The 20,957-nt window shown below is 43.1% G+C and overlaps 2 protein-coding genes across 4 annotated transcripts in view; one reads left to right on the top strand and one right to left on the bottom strand.

Annotated features, from left to right (window-relative positions):
- Positions 1–686: 686 nt before the first annotated feature.
- POLR1D (RNA polymerase I and III subunit D) lies at positions 687–18,228 on the bottom strand. Of its 2 annotated transcripts, none has more exons than XM_048294960.1 (3): positions 18,100–18,228; positions 10,151–10,225; positions 687–2,034 (listed from the first exon to the last, which is right to left on the bottom strand). In XM_048294960.1, exons 1-3 carry the CDS (start codon positions 18,123–18,125, stop codon positions 1,749–1,751), a joined length of 387 nt encoding a protein of 128 aa, XP_048150917.1. In that variant the 5' UTR covers positions 18,126–18,228; the 3' UTR covers positions 687–1,748. The 2 variants fall into 2 exon arrangements, with proteins under 2 accessions (XP_048150917.1, XP_048150919.1); XM_048294962.1 differs by having other exon boundaries at positions 10,151–10,221; positions 18,100–18,198.
- A 517-nt stretch (positions 18,229–18,745) lies between these two features.
- Positions 18,746–20,957, top strand: part of LNX2 (ligand of numb-protein X 2) — a 59,606-nt gene continuing 57,394 nt past the window's right edge. For both annotated transcript variants that reach the window (XM_048294956.1, XM_048294958.1), the window contains exon 1: positions 18,746–18,924. The gene's annotated coding sequence lies outside the window, so the exon portion shown is untranslated. The remainder of the gene's footprint in view (positions 18,925–20,957) is intronic.

Raw genomic sequence — 20,957 nt, 5'->3', positions numbered from 1 at the left:
CTCCAGTCCAAATCCTGACCAATGGTGAGATGAATTCTCTGCTTCAAAGTCACATCCATTCAGCACTGTCATTGCAGCAGAACGCAGCCAGTATTATAGCTGCTGTCCTTCCAAAAAGGATTATTAAGGAGTACACAACGGGCAATCAGCAAAATAAGGACTGCAAACATCATCTGTTTATTTAAAACAAAGACAGTCCTTACATTCTCCAAAGATACTCCTTTTTCACTGATCCAACTTAAATAATTGTAAATTTTCTGAAAGACTGAGAGTTCTATTTTAGTGCTGTGGGTCTTGCAGGGAAATAGAGGACTTGTGCATAACTCCTCTGGGGAAATGTCAAAGTATCCCACTTCACTGGATATGCTGACCCTGGCAGTCTCCAGAAGGCTCAACACCAGTATAACTACCTTCCCACTACTCAGAAGAGCAATTCCCAGCTCATGCACCAAAATCCAGCCAGAGCAGACCTCCACTTTGGCCGTCCCGTGTCGCAGCTGACACGAGCTCTCCGAGAGTCAGGTAAGCGCAGAGAGGAGAGGTGCTCACATGCCTATAGGTGGCACTCTTGCTCTGACTCAACACGGAAGGGCCACGGAGCCCCGCTCCTCCTGTCCCTTGGAGGAGAGAGGCACATCTCACTTAAGAAACCCATCAAAAGCATTAATTCCACAGGGCACTTTCAATTAACATTTTCGATTTTATTGTCACACACTCAAAAACAAAACTATGTTGAAAACAATTATTTCTGAGAACAGTAAAATACAAAGTATTTCACACAGAAGTTTGTTGTTGTAACACAAACAGAAGTGAGACATAGAATATGCCAACGTGTATTATTTGTGCTCACAGTCACAAGTTTAAAAACTGTACCACTATAGAATTGTCACATAGGCTTGGAAAGTGAGCATTTGAATGAAAGTTTAAGCATCACCTCTGCATTTCTAGTATTACATATTTACTTCGAAACTTTTTAGCAGTAGACAGAGAACATGAAAATTTTGTCTTCAGGGTTTGTTTTGAAAGCACCGTTACAACAGACTGTTAAAACTACTTCCTTACAGAGGGAAGTCTAAACAGAGACAATTATTGCAGTTGCAGCTTTTTAGGGGTAATGTTTATTGTTATCTATGATAGGTTTGTGAATATACATTAACAAGCAAAGTCACTATTTCCCAGCAGTCCCTCCTGGAAAGCAAAACCAGCATCGCCCATTTAAAATTTGGGGTTTTTATACTAAAGAAAGCAATCTCTTCTATTCTATACAAAATGCATATGCTTGGCCAGGCACTGACCAGCTTTCTCTTCTTCTACATTCTAAACCAAATAAGCAAAACTTCTTTATTGGCTAGCAGCAAAGAAGTTCTGCAAACTTCATGCAATAAATAGAATTCTGCTTAATTTAAATTTATTTCCAGAAGAGTGACATGACTAAATGATTTGTATTAGACAGTGACACACATATCACGCTCCATCACCAAGACCCTAAGCTTAGTCAGAAGGGGAGAGAGGAATGGAGTAAAGGGAATGTCTGTTCTAAAACAACTGAAAGTTTTATGCTGTACTTTGCTTTTCTCTTAAGTCCCAAAGGAAAGTTTCTAAAGCTACCTCAAGGTTACCTCTCACACAGGCAACTTGGTTCAACACGCAAGTTTGAACATCATCTCTTCCTGAAAAACTGAGACACCCCTGCTTTCCTATACTTAATGACATTCCTGACTTGTAACAACACATACTTGTCACTCTCCTCATCGCTTGCTTGATCGCTTTTCATGTTTATCCTTTGTGTGCTGGTTCCTGCTTTGGTGCCTTGGAGGAGAGTAGCTGACTCTCCTTCTGGACTGAAAGCTGGGTGTGTATGGGTGAATTCTGCGTTTCTTTGGTTTTTCTTCTTTCCTGCTTTTGTTTGGCTCAGACTCCTTATTGTCTTCCTTTTGCTCACGCTCTTGGTCTTGTTCTTTTTGAGATGGCAACGTGTTTTTGATGGTATTAATAAGAAATCTTTTATTTGTACCAGCAAGAGGACATTTCAACCTGTAAAGACATTTAAAAGTGATCAAAAGAGAAGGTAAAAATATCCGAAAACAAGTCTGAGATTTTAACTTCAGTGATTTTAAGACAGGTTTGTGATTTTGGCTTTCCTTGCATGCCACCTAGTGTAAACTCTCAGTACAGAAAGAGAAGTTCCAGATTATCTCCATTCTCCTTTTGTTTTGCTCTTTATGGGAAGAAAACTATTTTACTTCAACACAGTGAAAATCCAAATGATTTTCACAAGGTAGTGTGTGCAGGGGGAAGCAAAGGATAATACATTTTAAGGTTGACGGTGCCTAACTTAGGTATTCAGAAATCAAACATTTAGTAACATATTCTAAGTCAAATTGGAATGGTTTACAGAGATCGTGATCTTCTAAAGGCAGCATTATCTAGTGAACTGTGATATTCAGAAAGTAAGATACATGGGAATGAAGAACCCAAATAGCTGTACCATAAACATATACATGAGACATACCAATTTAAACATACTTAGCAACCACCAAAGTGTTTAATTTCTTTTTCTTAAACAGTAAAGATACTTATCCAACTATTTTCCATTTTTTTGACTTTCTCCTCTCACATCTTAACAATTTTGCACATAATTTATCAGCTAGTTTTAGTAAACAAGTATCGTAAATTTCATTAATCTTGTTGGTATCAGCTGTATTCTACTTATTTCCAATTTATCATCTCTTAAAGAACAGAATAAGAAAAAACAAGTTTGAATATGTTCCTACAGAAAGCAGAAATCACTCTGCAGGCTTTGTTTATATTTGGAGTCACTGTGGTGTTTGTCTTAAAAATATTTTTGAGACAAGTTATGGGACTACTTTTAAAAAAATCAGAGCTCTTAGAGATCACAGCCACTTACTGAATCAACCACAAAGCCATGGAATCCTAACACCACAATGTTAAGATCATCTATTCTACTTGAATATTTTGTGTAAGTGTAGAAACTATACCCTAACTACTCAAAAACCTCTGACACCTCTGAACAATCAGAGCTATCAGAACAATAAGCAAACTACAACAAAGATCACATATGGTTATTTAGCACACTTCATGACTTAACTGGACATGGAATTTATCATGATGTTTTGCTTCAGGTCTGCCTACTAAGCATTCCTGATAATTGTTCTTTTCCTAAATCCTTTAAGAACTTGGGAGAGCAATTTTAGAAGTACACAGCCATGCTGTTTTATTTCCACTAGGTATTTTCTGGCGCTTTTATTGCATAGAATTTTAGAATTTTCTAAACTTTCTTCATATAAATCTACATTATTTTTCTCAAATCCTGGTTTTAAATAAATAAGATCTTTAACCTAGTATAACTCTTTTGTAAATTAGGGAAACTATTTATCCATTATTTGTATTACTGAGTAAAAACAAGAGGCTAATAAATGTCAGTAGAACAGGGTTTCTACTTCAAGCTACACCACCTATGAACACGGTGCTGAACGTGTCATGGCACAGGTTACACTCAAGACATAACACAAACCAGCTAACATTTAAGTCCTCTGTATATCTTATGTGAGCATTAAACTAAACATTTCCTACCAAGGAGGGCAACTTTCTGTAGGCTGCATCCAGGCAAAAACTACTTCACATTTGTTCTTCGTCTTGCTTTTTCTTAGGAGCTAATGCACTGATTGATTTAAGCACTCATATATATAATGCTAGAATGAGACAGTCAAAGTGCCAAAAATAAATTTGTCTGCTTGAAGCATTTATTTCTTTTTGACACTATGAGTGCTGCCTGAGCTATACTAAGAACGAAAACTGATGAGAAATGCAGGACTTGAGAGTCAGCTAAGAGATGCCATTAGTTTACCATCATACTGTGATTAAAGTGAGCCACCAGGCTTTCATGGAGCAGCAGTAAGTCATGGCACTGAAGCAAAACATTAGTTCTTAGTTTTATTGACCTCAGACTTCAACAAAGCAAATTCTACCTTTAAATCTTAAAGCAAACAAGATGTATGGCATGTGCTACATTACATACACACACACGTGCGCATGTTTACATATAGCCATGGCATACATGGAACTGTGAAGATTAAAGTGAACTGTATTAATCCACTGATATCTTTGAGAGCATCTCTAATGGTGAGAAAATTGACATCTCCAAAGATCAGCCTTGGGTTTGCTGTACGGTCTGATCCTGCAGTGCTCAGTTCACAAATAGGTTTGCCCTCAGTGTGAGTTCTGAAGGGCTGGGAGGCAATCTCAGCCTGGGCACGGTGGAACACAATACTGCTGTGACCAGTAAACAGTGCCACAGAACTGATTTGACAAGTTTTGCTTTAAAACAAACAAACCAACCAACAAACAAAAAGAACAACAACAAAGACATGTTAAAAGAACATTAAAGTTCTGAACTGAAATGTGCCCCAAGCAGGGCTGCAGGCGTGAGTGAGACAAGCACACAAACTGCAATGCTAGAGCTATCCTGTCTACTAGACCCCTGTTCTGTAGCCGTGTATTCAGCCATTGTAAGGTTCACTTTTTGCTTTGCGTGCTCCAAAAGCTAAACCAAGCTATTTTCGCCAACAGAATCTTGCCTCCCTCCACAAATAAATCTCACACCCTCCAAAACCTCTCCACGATGCAATAACCAAGACAATGCAACGCATTGCATTTTGACAATGATAGTGCCTTTTGAGAAAAAAAATTAAATCCATCATTGTGAACATAGGTTACATCTCAACCTATTGACCCTTTAAGCCAACTTCTGTGCAGGAACACAGAATTTCTAATCAGTGCCTGTCACCCAGTGCAGTTCAGCACAGAAATGTACTACACAAGTTCTTAACAGTAAAAACATGCTGACACCATTTAAGACACAAGAGCACAGTGCCATGTGCCACAGTCTTGTCTCTGCTGAGTAACTGGACGTACTAAACAGGATTGGCACAGTCAGCCTCATCACACAGAGTAAAGCCATCTTTCCAAGAAAAAAGTTCACTATGAATGAACTGACAAGTACATTTCTACCATTTCCAAACTGCCATAGAAAATATCATATTTCAATAGAAGAGTGACTGAAGGGGGGGAAGCAGCGACAGATAGCTTTGGCAAACCAACTAATCTATGCTGTTACCCTGTCACAGGGGACCTTACAAAAGAGGATGCCTCAGAGGACACTTAAAGCTTTGAAATACAGTCTTGGCAGCCAGGTGCAGCTGGCAGGACTTTGTAGGATCATAGACTCACCTGGTTTGGAAGGGACCTTAAAGATCATCAAGTTCCAACCCTGCAGATAGTAATACCTTCCACTAGACCAGGTTGCTCAGAGCTCCATCCTACCTGGCCTTAAACAGTTCCAGAGATGGGGCATCCACAGCTTCTCTGGGCAATCTGTTCCAGCGACAACTTGACTTGGGATGTGCCCTGATTACAAGATTTTAACATATTTACTTTGCAATCTCTATCTGTACCCTGTTTCTCCTCCTCCTCCTATTCAAATGATGAGGGGAATCACATTGCAGTGTTTCTGCACAGTCACACAACACCCATTCGAAGACAAAATGCAACACAGCACTTCACAGTTCCGGTACCCTCATCATCATCATTCTGCATTCTGCTGTACTTCTAACAGATTCGGTATTGAACAGAAAGCTATCCATAGGAATGAAAGTGGTTTTAGGATTGCTTTACAAAAAAGAGAGTTGAAAAGAATTTAATGCTTCCAAAATTTTTTTGTTGTTCAGCTGCTCTTACAATGCAGAGCTGAACAAACCTTCTAAAAATATCCTGTTTTCCAGTTCTTAATTTACATAAGCTTTTCAAGTAAGATGATAAGCTACATTTGATTTAGCTTTAGCTCACATTATCAGCATCTTTGAATATCAGACCTATACACAAAAAAAGGCCTCTAGAACTTTTTTCACACAGTAACTTTTGTGGCATTTTAACTGCCTTTCTTGGTTAAAGTAAGAACAACTGCTTAAAATGGGACCTAACTTCACTGCTATAAAGAAGCTTATGGATTATCTACATAGAACCAAGAGAAACAATTAAAGGAAGCTGAACTTTTGGCTTCATTTTAACCAGACACAATGGAAACCCCCCAAATATCCTATTCCATCTATGTCAAATAGCCTCTGATGAAACAAAGAAATTTATCTAACCATTTCAAATGTTCTTACACTATTTTTCCACAACTTCTCACCCTGGATCCAACTGATCCCTTCAAATGTTAGCTTCCACACAGCTGCTCTGATGTCTTTTCTCATCTCATAAGTTCCAGCATATCAGCATCATCACTAGTATTCAACCACAGATTCTGCTCTCTTCTGATCAACTATTCCAGGATTAAGACACCTTCAGAAGCAGGTTCTTCCTTACCCTTCTCTCACACATTTCCTTTCATTTGTGATTAGCTGTACTAATGCTTGAGCCAGATACATCAGCAGCAGGATCTACATCATGTGTTATCATAAAGATGCAGGAGACCCCCCAACAAGAATGACCAAGGCCACAGAGTACATACAAAAGGAACACTGCAGGAACTAGAAATACTGCCTTGCTGAATGAAATCTATAAATAAGAATATCGAGTATTTCTTAGATTCATTTACCATGGACCTACACACTGCCTATCTGAGCAGTCCCTGAGAGTATGGAGGCCAATGAGCTGAGACTCTTAACCAACTAAGAGATCATGCAGCCCACCGGCAATACTGACAGCTGCTCCATGTCCAGAGAGTCTCAGAGAATTACCCTTCCTGCACAAACTCTCGGCCAATATCACTGCCAACCTCCAAACAGGGACAAGCCTTTCTTCCACCAGCCTCTAACCCACACAGGTTGCAGCACCTGCCCATGTCATCCACATTAAACTTGTAAGACAATGTAACACCAGCAAAACATTCCCAAACTGGAAGAAATACTAACAACACTGTCCTGTGTTTCAAGGCTCAGTCTTTATATGAGAGACTGGGCTACAGGTTGACTGCTTCGTACGTTTTTTCTGCACCTGTCAGCTAAACTGACAGGTTTATTTTAGTGTAGTATTTAGTTTATTTAGTGTAGTATAGTGTATTTTAGGCTCCAGCAACAGCTGACTATCCATCTCAAATGATGAGACAGCAAAAGGTTAGGCAGGGGTGCTTGGGGAACTTTTTTGAAAGTTTTTGTGGAGAACTAATCACACTGGACAGTAACAGAGCAATAGCTTGAACCTGAAAGCAGTTCCAAAACAGCGTTCAGAGGCTTGCTGGCTAAGGTTTTGCTGCCATCAACATCCACCAGGAGACACTACTCCTTTGTACTGGTATGCACAGTATCACCCCACCCAGGAATGCCACTTCTCCATACACCTCCCTTTGACCAACTTCTGTCAAATGCCACTGACTCCAGAAATGTATTTCCCAGTATTCAACAGCTGCTGGAAAGCAACATAAACTGGAATCAGTGAAGTATGAGCAGTAGTAGCCTCTGCTTCTCCTTACCCAAAGACAGATGGCAGAACAAATCTTTTCTTCATAGGCCGAGCTGCTTCAACTTTCCAGTGCCAATGCAGGACTGATGGCCTTACACTAGATGTCTCCAGGGTTTGTGCATCTCTTCTCCAGGACTCCTCTGACAAAGGGCTGAGGAATCCCAGAAGTCCTCATGAAACACACCTGCAAGTATTTTGAGTTTGGCAAGGAAGGAAGGTTTTGCGTTTTACCTGTTAACACTGTGCTTTTAGACAAGTTAATGATGACCTTGTCTTTGCTTCTACCAGTTACGATTTCGTGGATCTGGTCTACTAATACACATTTTCATGAACTAACTTTTCTGCTCATTTCATTTGCTATCCACAGAGCTCTGAGCAGCAGTTACCTTCTTCTCAGTAGTTTACACCTTGCAAGGTAACATATCAGTCCTGGATATAATTTCTGAAGGCCTTCAGGATTTACTTTTTTCCAGGATCAGTTACACTTGATAGCATTTTGCTGGAGTATGATACTCAACTGAGCACAGTTAAGTTTTCTTAACTTTTTCTTTCATTTTATCCCCCACATCTATATGCAATACCCAGCTGTTGGGCCAGTTCAGAAGCACCAGAACAGTGTAACAGGGCATAAAAATATTAAAGAGGTGAGAGTAGTGGCAGCTTGCAGCTGCTGTTCAGTCCGTTGTGCCTGCAGAACTGAACAGCAAAGACTTACTGGGAGTTTGCCTTTGGGGGGCTTTATACTTTCCTTACAGCCACACACACCAGCCGTACACTAGCCTATGCCAAACCCTACAGCAGCAGATTTGTGACAAATGGGACTACTACCAGTCTAGGGATAAATTCAGTGACATAAAAGTCCCTGGAGATGCATTACATACAAAGAAATCATTCCTGAGAGCACGATATCCTGAGCTGCAGAAGAAGTACCTTGAAGAAGGTACGACAGATCGTATTCAGAAACAAAGATATTCAGCAAAGCACTTCTTAGGCACCGGGCATGGGCCACTGATGGAGACAGGGCACTACACTTTGACCTAGTATAGGTGTTCTCAGGTACCACTGCAGTCTTCAGAAAGTACTTCAACAGCCTCAGTTCAGGATATCACCATGCCAATCCCTACATCCCTGTGTCCCTCTGCCTAAAGCCTTCTTGACAATCCTTTCCTCCTACAGCTTTAACAGAACCCTGGCCTAGCCAGACACCATTAATCTGCAACTGCACTGAAGAACAGGCCACCCTTGGCTATCCCATCTCCTGGCAGGTCTCGGGCATCAGGCTTTAGCAAACTGCATCCCGAGCTGATCATCACAGCCAGCTGAACAGGACCACTACCCTTTTACAAACAAGGAATAAGAAGGAGCCACACTCAGGAGCAGATGCCCATACACTCTCCTGGCAGGTATTCCAGACTGAACAAGTGGCAGCAAAATTGTACAGGGACACCTGATTATCTCCCTGAAGAAATCTTCAGTTGCCATATCTGGAATCAACTTGGAAATTCTCAGTATCTGGATGCATGCAACACTTCATGGTGCTAACTATGTGCATTGGCCACATGGCTAGGCTGACAGGGTCAAAGCACGGTGGATCAGTACAGCTATAGCCAATCTGGGGGATTAAACGAATTAAGCTACTTTAACAGAAAGGGTACAAACTGCATCCCTAGAAGAAATACTGAGTAAAACATACAGAAAACCCCAACCTGTTTGGAAACATAAAGGAGTAACTTTTTTATCAGCAAGGCACTATTTTAATCTCTTCAGAGCTACTAAAACAAACAGATAACTGAGCTGAGAACTTCATGAACAGTGCAAGCTTATCTCTTACTACTGCTGATGGAGGAAGCCAAACCTTATCTACAAGCGCGTTTAGTGCAGTCAACTGGTGCACTACTTGCGTGAACATCCCTAGATCCAACAGCTTCTTATCAAAGTCATATACACTATGTCATGATGAATGACTCTCCTCAGCATGTTATTACTTCTCTAATTACAGTTACATGCATTACATTCCATGACAATCTAGCTGTAAAATCTGGAATACTGCATTGAAGAATCAACGCTGTATTTAAGATTTAAATACTGTGATTCTTTTCCCAGTTACTATACAAATCAGCCCCTGGGTTTTAGGGTTTTTTTAGTATTAAAAAGTAACCCTCTCCCAAAACTGGATTATACATTTGAGTTCAATGAGTTCATTTTTGGCTACAATTTACAGATGAATTGTCTACTAAAGGATAGTTTGTTATTTTATTAGTACAAAGCTTTAGGTTTCCTTGTCAGGTTATGAATTCTTTTCACTTAAAACAGAGTCCAACCCAGGAACATGTAGCTAGTATGTAAGTACATGCACAATGAAGACAACTGGCATTTTAAAGACTCATGAGGTTCCAACCCAAACTTTGCAATTCCATCTATTATAAGAACATATTCCCAATTTTCCAATTGCTTTGTCTTCAACACATTCAGACAAGCAATTTCACGCAGACAGAATTTACCTGCACTTCTTTCTTATTTAGACTGCAATTTTTGCCCAAATTAACATGTGGATGAAGATGAATTATTTAAACATGAAACACATAAAAAGGTAGAGACTTCTCTCACACAATAAATATAAGATTTATTTTGGCATCAGCTGTAGCATTCATTTCCTTTCGGCACAACTTACCAACCCATAGCTCCCATTGTTTCAGCTCTAGTTCTCCCACGTTTTGCCTCTTTAAGTAACTCTTCCACAGCCTTCCTAAGAAAGAGAAAAAGAAAAAGGTCACCACTTGTGGAACACAGGAAGATGCCACTTTATGCACTTAGGCAAATAAAGCAGATAGCTTTATTCACTGTAGTGAATTAAGCAATAAAGAAGCTACCAAAATCACCTTGACTTTAAGATAATTCAGATTCCTATGCACCAAGATTAAGAGACACATTCTGAAGTACTGAAACTAACAAAAGTTGTTGCAAATACAAAAACTGTAATACTGAATGAAGAACAGGACTTGGCACACTTCAAATCCTTTTTAAGCACACTTCTGACTGTGAGGACAAGTTGCATGTCCCATCATACCACAGGCACTCATGGAAACAGAGTATCTCCCAGGTAAGCTATCATCTCTGGGCGATACCTGCTCCAAGATGCCAAGCACAGCATCAGCAACCTCACCAGCTACTACTGCCTTCCCACGTAAGAGAAGAAATGTGTGTGGGATGGCTACCTGCAAGAACACCAAAAAAAAGGGTGAAAAACACAGGCTGTACCACTGGAATGTGAGAGATGTTGCATTCACAGATCTTCATGAAATTACAGCAAAATTTATTTTTTTCTCCAGACCCAGAACTTGCTATCTGAGCATCCTGAGCTAGGTTATAGTGATAACAACAGGAACACATGGCATTTATAGAAGCTTGTCCTGAACCTTCAAATAGCAATGTCAGACAAAGGTGAGGAAAAAGGAGAAGAAAGTGTCTGACTTTTAATTACCAGTTACCAAACCCGGTGATTCTCTTTCTGAGAAAAGCCTGTCATTATTATTGTACTATAAAATCTGTCACAATTTATAATTGAAATAATAAACCAAAGAATCTGAGCTACAAAGCACTAATAAAACACACACATAGGTATTTAAAACAGCTATGATTCAGTCTTAGGGAAAAGATCATAATAAATTAATATGGTGACACCAATTCTATTAACTTAGGTAGGAATTACACACCTTTAAGTATTTGAGACTTTTTTTGTTATATCAAAGCTCAGACTGACCTGGCATCCATCTTAGTAGCCTTCTAGGTCCACACCTTCATTATCAACATTGTTTCCTAATATTGTTCTTTCAACATCACCCTTTTTCACTGCACCTTTACAAAGCCCTTTCAGCTTGCATGGACAAATGAAATGCAATGCTCAGATCCTCTTTGAAATCGTATGTTTCCACTCACTGAACTTATATCCTCTACACAAGTAAGCCAAAAGCTACGCAAACAAGTTTTTAAAATTTGCTTTTAGAGGCCTCGCAGGACTCCACATTCCTCACTCTCTTCATTTTTACAGCTTGGTTACAATACAAACAGTTCCGTGGCTGCCAGCTTCAATTCTAAGGGCAGCAGCATGAGCAAAGGGAATACAGCATGCAACTTTCACATGAGAACCATCCAAACACTGGGGGACTGACGGGAGGGAAAATTAGGGACAGGGGCACATTTAAGAATTCTGACATCTTTTATAGCAAGCACCACTTAAAACTTGCTGTGGCAATTATTTTTGGGCAATCAAGCTACAGAATTACAGCAACATGAAGGTACAAGCAGTGATATTTTTATCTTCAAGAGTATGGTACAAGACCTATTTACATTTCTGAGGGATTAGACTTTTTCCTCTTTCTATATTCCAAGGTTACAGGCAAAGCTCCCATTGCATATACCCTAATAACCAGTATCATTAATGCATGTGTCAAAAGAATAATGTTAAAGGCTCCTAGTCAGGCAAAATGAGAAGTACTTTCTATTCCTCACTCAGGGGAAGAGCTTCATCATTTTTTTCCAAAAGGTCAAATGAATAGACTGAAAAAATGAATAAATAGTAATAAAGAGGCATGTCTGATAGTTACAGGCAATGAAAACACCATGTTATTACAGAGACCACCCAATGTCTGTGATTACAGATGACTGTCAGAAGAAGACGTATCATGCTGGATCCGACAGCCGAGAGGCCAGACAGTCACAGCCCCACGTCCAGGTCCAACCAGTAGCAAGGCTGAAAAATCTGCTCCTAAGAGGCAGATACACACACCGTGCACTTACACTGCTGGCCACATCAATCACAGACAGACACACAGAGTGCTCACACCGACAGCTTCATCCTGCTCTTCTCTCCAGCTGGGTGTGGGAGCCCAAGACATCAGCCCAACTGCACTGCTGGTACAGACCACCACGCAAGGCTGACTGGGACACCCTGGTCCCCCAATATCCAACCCCACTGCGGTCTTGCCTGTAGAGACACACAGGCATACATACACATCTCACCCCCGACCCTACAGTCTCTCCAGCAGCTGACCAGGACTCCCTGGTGGCCCCAACAGCTAGCTCCTCCTGGCTCTTGGAGATACAAGCTTACACACCAGCTCTCTCCTTATTCACCCACTTACCAGCTACTCCAGCTTGATCTTCACCAGCAGCCACTTGGTCCCATACTTGCTCCAGTACTACAACACAGATAAACAAGTCCCCAATTCCACTTCAGGGACTAACATTTGGTTTTACTCCCTCCATGAAATGTCCCCAGTTGGTCTGGAGACCAGGAGTGCCTCAGGCCTCCAGCCCAGGGTCCAAGCCCAACTACTGGCATCCAAACCTTCACATGTTCCAGTTGCTGGCACCATGGACACATGGTCCCTCTGACCCACAGTCTGACTGTAGCTGCTAGCGCTGAGATGTACACCTTCTCCCCTCAGAGGCCCTCACCCAAGAGAGAATTAGAAAGGAATTTAACCGGCAGACAGGACAGGCTGTGATGATTAGGCATAGGGCATGGCCAAACAGGAGTACCAACCAGCAGCCTATACACATATGACCAGACCTTTTTATCCCCTTATTCCTCTATTTTCCCACTCTTACTTCTCCCCAAATCACTTGAACTTCCCGCTTTCCCTGTCTTTGGTTCCTCCCCTACACATCCCATAATAATCCATGAGTTAATCAACACATACAGGTAACCAGGGCGTGGATTTCTTTCCTTACCTCACTAACAAGGCCGGGTGGCATGGACGTGTGGGGATACAGGCTCTGTTAGGCTCAGTACATCCTGGTGGCCAGGGGAGCCCACTGCCCGCCCCAGTTTACCAGAGGGCCTCGCACACGTGCAGTTCATCACCTTGCTGTACTTTATGTCATCTCTCGGCTTTTGATCTCTCTCTCCCAGCAGGAGGCTCAAGCCTGTCTGTGAAAATGCCTCTTAAGTCTCTGGTAACATTTATGTTATCTCTACAGCTCTGTCAAACCAGACAGAGTACAACCAGCAGTAGGCATAATATGAGAAGTTTTCCCACACTGATATTCTTAGCATTCCCAGCTGCAACATCACTTGAGCAAACTATTCCCTCCCCTTGCCAAATCTTCCATTTTTGACCCTTTCCTCCCAACGTGCCATATGTGATCACAAACTGCTTTTCTTCTGCATCCCACAACCCCTCCCACAACCCTATGCAGCAATGCCCTTGAGTCCCAAAGATGCTCCAGCACTGACTCCTCTTGATGGGTATCATGCCTGGAGGCCCAGGCTATCTTTCGGGATCAGCCCTGGAGTGCGAGGGGGGCCCAAAGAAGACATCCATTTCTCTCTGACCTTACTGTGGGTTCCTACCCACCAGCTCCTCTGGGCTCATGGAGATGGAACTCTGATGGGCTGGTAATTCTTGGCATGGGCCTGGGAGAAGCCAGGACTGGGTGCTATTTGGGCTCCCCCCATCCATCATGGTCTCTCTGTAGTCCTCACTGGGAGCTTTTGGCACATAACCTAAAAAACCCTGCCATCTCCGCCCATGCCATCGTCTCATTAAAGATCCTGATGAGAACTCTAACGAAAATGTATCTACTGGACTTGCTTTACAGCACAGTCAGCTACAGAAGTGCACAGACCTGAAGTAGGAGGGCAGTGTTCATATTCAACATCTCCCAGTCAGAGAAGGGACATCTTTAACAAACACATCTTCGTGAAAGCATTAATAACTGTTTGCAGTCTATTCCACTACTATTCAAGCTCAAAGACCAAGCTTCTCTACTGTAATCGACAAAAATCACACTTAAGCCTACTTCCTGAGGCACTCTAGGTCCTGACAGCAAGATGCAAGCTCAGGAAAAACAATTAGCAATTTTTAAAATCAATTTTCTCAAAGCACTTTTATGCTAACTATACAATTTATTTTTAACTGTGCATGGGGCTAGAAATAGAAGTGAATGTTGGTATTCCAATTACAGCTGAATAATTAATATCAAGATCTTCAGTCAAACAAATGACTGAAGACACTGACAGTGTTATTTAAAATTAACTCCCGTGAGCTGGTCCTATCTGCTCACCCTTACTAAGAAAACTGATGAAAATGGAAGTCAGGAATAAAACCTAGGCCACAACTGTAAGAGCAAGAATGAAAAGAGGCACAAATACACCACAAGCTTTCTAACATTTGTTCAAAGGCAAAGGCATTCCACACCAGGCACATGAATGCTCTCAGTCTTTGTTGATCAGGTTTTGTACTTATTTAAACATTCTACTTGTCAATCTTGCGCTATTTGCAGTACATTTCTGTGCTGATATTCTCACCAGCCCGAACATACCACTCCATTTCAAACACCAATCTTAGCTTACAGACCACTTTTTTTTTTTTTTTTTTGCCAGGAGTATGGAATACTGAATCCTGACACTTGACACTGTTAAAATCAACAGTAAGAACCATCAGTTTTCTCCAAGGCACAAAGCTTGCTTGCTAAAAAGCATAGCTGGGCTGTCTGTGCAGCAAAAATATTAATTATTGATTCTCAACTCAACTACAGGCCTCTTGTTACAGAATTATAGCCTTCTTTGTGATTCAGAGCAGCATCTCCTCAGGAAACACTTAATCCCAAGTAAATGATGCTCTAAACAAGCTTGGCAGGCACTTCTAATAAAGTATGATATCCAAAGTTGAGAAATATTTGTAGCTATTGAAAGACAGAATGGATTATGGAAGGGTTTGGACACACAGTCTAACCAAGCCACTTCATCTGTACTTGAAGAGAAATGATGCATCTTCTGTGCTTCAAACACACAGAACTACCATGACAATCATTTAGGAAGAAGGGAATTAATTTTTTTTTTTTTTAGATAGGAATGAAAATGGTGAGCTCTGTAGTATCCCAATGGATGTTTAGCTGAAATAAACTAGGAAAAGCACATACAGGCACTTGCAGAGGAAACAAACTGAACAGCTCCTTCTGGCTGGTTTGCAACTTCTTTCACCTCCTTCTTGGGTCATAACTTCACAAGTTATCATTATATGTTAACAGAACTTAGAATTTTCTTAAGAATCAATGGAATCTCAAGGCTCAAGTGTCTTCACTGATGTACCAGCAAGTTCACAGGAGCAAGCCTCAGTTCATACCTCCATCAAAGGTTTTGGGTGAGATGGAGCAGAGGATGTAATTCAGCAGAATGTAGCAAATATTACTATTTTACACACCTGTGGAATTTACAGCTTTCAGAGTTTTAAAATCCACAGAATGCAACAGTCACACAGGGATTTATAAGTTAGTACTCAGCTTTCTAGGAAAACTTCATATTAAAGTGAGGAAAACATCAAAAGTATGATCAAGTGAGAGTCAGTCATGGTAAAATTGAAAAACAATATCAGGAAATGAAGCAGTAAGGATCAAATAGAAGAAACTAGATGAAGAGACTTCTCCTTAGATAGTCAATATAAAAAAAATAGGACAACTGACTCAACAGATCACTTTTTGGAATACTGGGACACAAAATTAATTTCTGACCTGAAAAAGCATGCACAAAACCAGTTACACTTCCTTCTCCCTCACGGTAAATTAAATAAAAACCACATGTACAAAACCCTTAAGTTTTTCTTTAAGATTTGTGCATTGCAAGACAAGCCTGAATTCAGAGACAAACTACTCAAAATATTCCACATAAACCTGCTTTTAAAGACTCAAAATCCACCCAAAGTAGTTAACACTGTGGCTACAGAACAGAAATGCCATTAATTGTATGCTAAAGCCATATTACAAACCCCCTAAAAATTATAAGCCTAAACTACCGTTGCTACACTATTCACAGGAGAGTATGAGCTACAGGTTATTGAATAGGAATCTAAGGCATAATGTCTGTAACCCAAAGGACAAAGAAAGGTCTGTATTAGACTGGAAGGGGTCTGTATTGAAGATTGTACATGGAAGCATATCTAGAGTGAGTAATACCCAAGTACGACATCTAAATGCACACAGCACAAGCTCATTTCAGGGTGCTACTACCAAACTGAGCTGTTAGGAAAACTTAAGGTATGAAAAAGTAACCAATGATAGACGGATCCAGGACAGAAAAGAGTTAATTGTCAAGTGCACTACGTTGTAGTTACAATGTGTTTGGAGCCGACTGAACACACTCTGAGGTGAACAGTGGCATGGATTGGCGACACCAGACAGCTAAACCCTCCTGCGTACCCTTTGGTAAGTGTCACTGAGCTTCATCCTCATTATCTACCACGCGGCCACAGAAAAGGAATAGCAAATCCCAGCTTGGACCGAACCATTAAGGCAGGGTAAAACTTTAGCTCCTGGGAAGAAGAGCATTAATATCAGGAGGAGACTGTGGAGCAGTTGGCCTTAGGTGGTGAGTGAGCAGCTATGTCCTGAACTGCTTAGAGAACCCCAGGTCCCTGGCATGGCAATAGCAACCAGAAGTCAGTGTGGAAGAACAGTGACATAGTTTCAATTTGCCATGAATGAAAATGTTTAAGTTTGGAATGGCACTAGTGAAAAAAACATTCATGCATACACAGAAAGAAGCTTTAATTATTAAACTGATGATCTGAGAGCAGAAGTAGCTTAGCAACTATTAAAAGCCTCTTAGAAAGCATTATGCTCTCTAGCCCTTCCACTGTCCCAGTGCTATTGCTTTTGGCACATTTCATATACATGCCAGACATAAAGAGAATAAAGTTATTTTCTACAAGCATACTCAGACACAGTTTCTTAAAAGTTAAAGGTGAGAACCATGAGGAGAACAGTTCAGAAAGCTTCTGGTCATCATGTCACTGTAACAGTTGTTTTAAACAGCCATAAGGAAAGTGAACAACCCAGAACTACGCTTGCAAAAAGAAAAAAATTCCAATCACACAAATAGGGCTATTTTGCAAAAAAATTTGTGATATAAACACCAAAAGTCTATTCCTAAAACACAATTAAGACAAGCCTACTTTGAGTATCCAAATATAGAAATCTATGTTTTATAACTCAGTGTTTGCTCGGGAGGACTGCAACTCAAAACGTGCAGCAAGACAAATCCACTGGTCCCAACGAAATGCCACGTAGAAAACAATTTTATTTTGTGACAAAATAACTGCCAAGCATTTTATATTTTCTTGATACCGGGACAGGGAAAATTCAACAACTGGTCAACAAGCACATCTCCAGCACTGAAAATTGAAATTTGGGATTTGAAAAATTTATTTTACCGAGTACACAATTCATCAAATTGTAACTGATGAGAGGTGAACCACCCACGACTTTCCAGTCTTGTCTCTAAGCGATACCAGCACGCACCCAAAGTTCTGTGCGGAAGACACGGCAGAAGCAGCTCCAGGCCGCGCTCCCCTCGAGGCGCACCCGCACCGCACAGCCCACAGGAGGGGCAGTCTGGGGACAGCGGGCAGAGCCCGGCGGAGCTCGGGGCCCGTTCTGCACCGCGGACCACTCGGGCCGGGAGGAGCCGCCCCACGGCCGCCGCCAGCCCGCACCGGCCCCAGCCCAGCGCTGCCCGGGCCTCGCGGGGCGGGAGGCGGTGCTGGGCCCAGGGCGACGCAGCAGCCCCGCAGAGGCCGCTCGCCCTCGGGGCCGGTTCTCCCACTATCGCTCGTCCCTCACCTCTCCAGCTCCGGGTCCTCCTCCATGGCTCCCCCACCGTCCCCCACTGCGACTCCTCAAGCGCAGGCCGGCGCCATCACCCGCTGTCGGCCGTGCGGGGCGGGGCAGCGGGGCGGGCGTAGGCAACGGCGAGGACCCCGGCAGGAGGAGCCGGGGCGGGGCGAGCCGGGCCCCGCCACACCCCGCCGGGCACCTGCAGCACCGGTGGTCGCGCCCCCCGCCAAAAGGAGAGCGGGGGCGGTGGGCTCCCTATGCGGGCAGGACTCCCATGCATCTCCGACAGGGTGGGGGAAGAGGGCGCGGGGCGGTGACTGAGTGTGCGGAGGGCGGGAGCGCCCGGAGGCGGGAGCGCCGCTGGAGCTGTTACTCACGGACCCCCCCGGGGTTTGCTCCCCGGGCACGGCCGCAGGGCTCGGGCAGGCAGGGACAGGTCCGCGGGCAGCCCTGGGCGGGCACCGCCCCACCCGTCCTCTCCTCCGTGCCAGCCCCGCCCGCGCCCCCCACCGCTCCGGGCTCCGCATAGCCGATCAGGCGAGCGGCGGGGACACCCCGGCCCGGGGCTCCGCCGCGTCCCGCCCCGGCCCCGCTGCCATAGGCTGCGGCACGCCCGGCCCCGCTCCCGGGGCCGCCGCCGGAGTGGCGGAGCGCCGCTGTCACTTGGGCCGCGCCGCTGCCCGCGGCGGGGGGCGGAGGCGGGAGCACCGGCCCGGCCCGGCCCGGCGAGACACGTTCCCGAAGTGCTGCTGCCCGGAGTTTGCTTCCCCGAAGGCGGGGCGGGCGCAGCCGGCGCTGCTGAGGAGGAGAGCGCGGCGCGGAGCCGGCGCAGTGAGTAACTTCCATGCCCCGCCGCGGTGCCGGGCGGCTCAGCCCCGCTCAGCCTTTCTCAGTGGCAGCCGCGCCGGGGGTCCCCGCGGGGGCTGCGGAGCCAGGTTGAGCCTCTCTGCGCGGGCAACAAGTACGGGAGAGGGACCGGGGCCAGGAGCCGCCGTGCGGGGCTGAGGTGGGAGCTTGGGAGTAGGGTCCCCGCCCTGGAGCCCCCGGCTCGGCGGCGGGGCTGAGCTCGGCGGCGCCTGCCCCTGCGGCGCGTCTCTGCGAGGCTGAGCTGTGGGCTCGGGGGCTGGAGAACCACTCGGAAAGCGCCTGGTTCTGGATCCCCCGATGCACCTTTGCTGCTCTCGTGTGGCTTCATTAAAGAAGCTCCTTCCTGGAAAGGAGTCAGATTACTGCGTGCGGGGGAGGCAGAGGAACAGCTGCGAGCGAACCCCTGCTGCAGGAGCGGGTTTCAGGTTGTGGGTTTTACAGCTGCGCCAGAGGAACTCGGGGCTGGCTGCAAAATGCCGCTGGAGTCCGTATGGTTGGCAGCTATTTCCAAACGTTCACTCTAGCCCTCGGTGCTCTGACCCACACTCCCTGGTTTCCCCCCTCATTTGTTAGCTCTTAGCACTGAAAATGTGGTTAGAAAACTTTTTGTCTTTTATAGTTTTAACAAGGCATACTTGTTAAAATTATCATTGCTCTTGACGGAATCATACTATTTGGTCAACTAACTGAGAAAACCGTTCCTGGAGCTCTGGTAGTCCCTGGTGATTTTTCTTACAGTGTTCCTAATGCATAGCGCTGATTGTTTACTTCTCTAGGACTCTATTAAGTACTTCTGAGCTTCCCTTAATTCCTCTTTTAATTACATAATATTAGAGGTTTGTTTTTTGTCTGTGTGTAAAGTAAAAAATGTCTGTTAGGGATTAGCTTTGGACTGTATTTGATAGTCTCTGGAAATACATTTCCAATCATAAATACTTTCGAATTTCTGTTCAAAAGAGAAACTGGTCTGAGCTGGACTCTCATTAAATAAGCACTTTGAATTACTGAATTTGTTTTTTTATTCTTCTACCCAGTTCTTCTGGCTTCATAATGCTTTATTCTAAGCTGCAATCCAGCAGCAGATCAAGGAGGCTTAGGAAGAAACATTAAGATGGTTTTGGTTAGTGTCCCTACCATTTGGAAAATAAACATGTTAGTACCATATGCTGCCCCGACTTTATTAAAGCAAATTTTCTCAAAATGGAAACAGGCTATATCACTGTACTTGCTAGAACCATATGACTTAATAGGAGTATTTGTAATTACTTTATATATAATATATAATTTGCTTTATAATTACTAATTTTTTTCCTAATTATCAGATCACTGAGTAAGGAATCCTCTTTCCTGAACATAGTACAATATAAAATTATTAACTCCAGAGTCAGTAGGCTGCAAAGAACACTATTGTGCCCAAGTAGATTTTTTCAAAATAAAAAAAAAGTTGTAATATTATGTTTTAAAGTGCTCGTACTGTTGCAATTCTAAAATCGATGGATATTTTTAAAAGCTCGTAATTTTGCAATGAGAGTTTTCGGTACTGAATTTCTTCCTGTACTCACCCTTAACTTTGCTTAGTGACTTCAGCAAGAGGGAGCCCAGGGCCTAGGACGCAGGTCTGAGATTTGCAAACATGGTATCTTTTCCTAACACTACCCCCGAATTTTCTATTACCAAAACAACAACAAAAAAAAGCGCAACAATTTAGAGACAAAACTTTGGAAGAGGAATGTATGCTGGTGATTGGGTAGAAAAGGACTGTTCTTCTGAGACAGGTTAAAAAATAAGCTAACTAAAACCTGTCCTGCCAAAAACGGTGGCTTTGACATTGCAATGTTTGGCATTTGTTTGTTGTGCTCTCATGGAAGCGCTGATCACCTCAGTGAAAGTTTCTTTTTTTTGTAAGCCTTTACCCATACTGAGCGGCCTCAATCTTGGTATATAATTATGGGCCTGTATTACTGAAAAAACAGCAGAAGTTTGTTAGGTACTAGTTA

Source organism: Corvus hawaiiensis, chromosome 2 (assembly GCF_020740725.1).
Source record: "Corvus hawaiiensis isolate bCorHaw1 chromosome 2, bCorHaw1.pri.cur, whole genome shotgun sequence".
NCBI lineage: Eukaryota > Metazoa > Chordata > Aves > Passeriformes > Corvidae > Corvus > Corvus hawaiiensis.
This window is presented reverse-complemented; position numbering and strand designations above follow the sequence as displayed.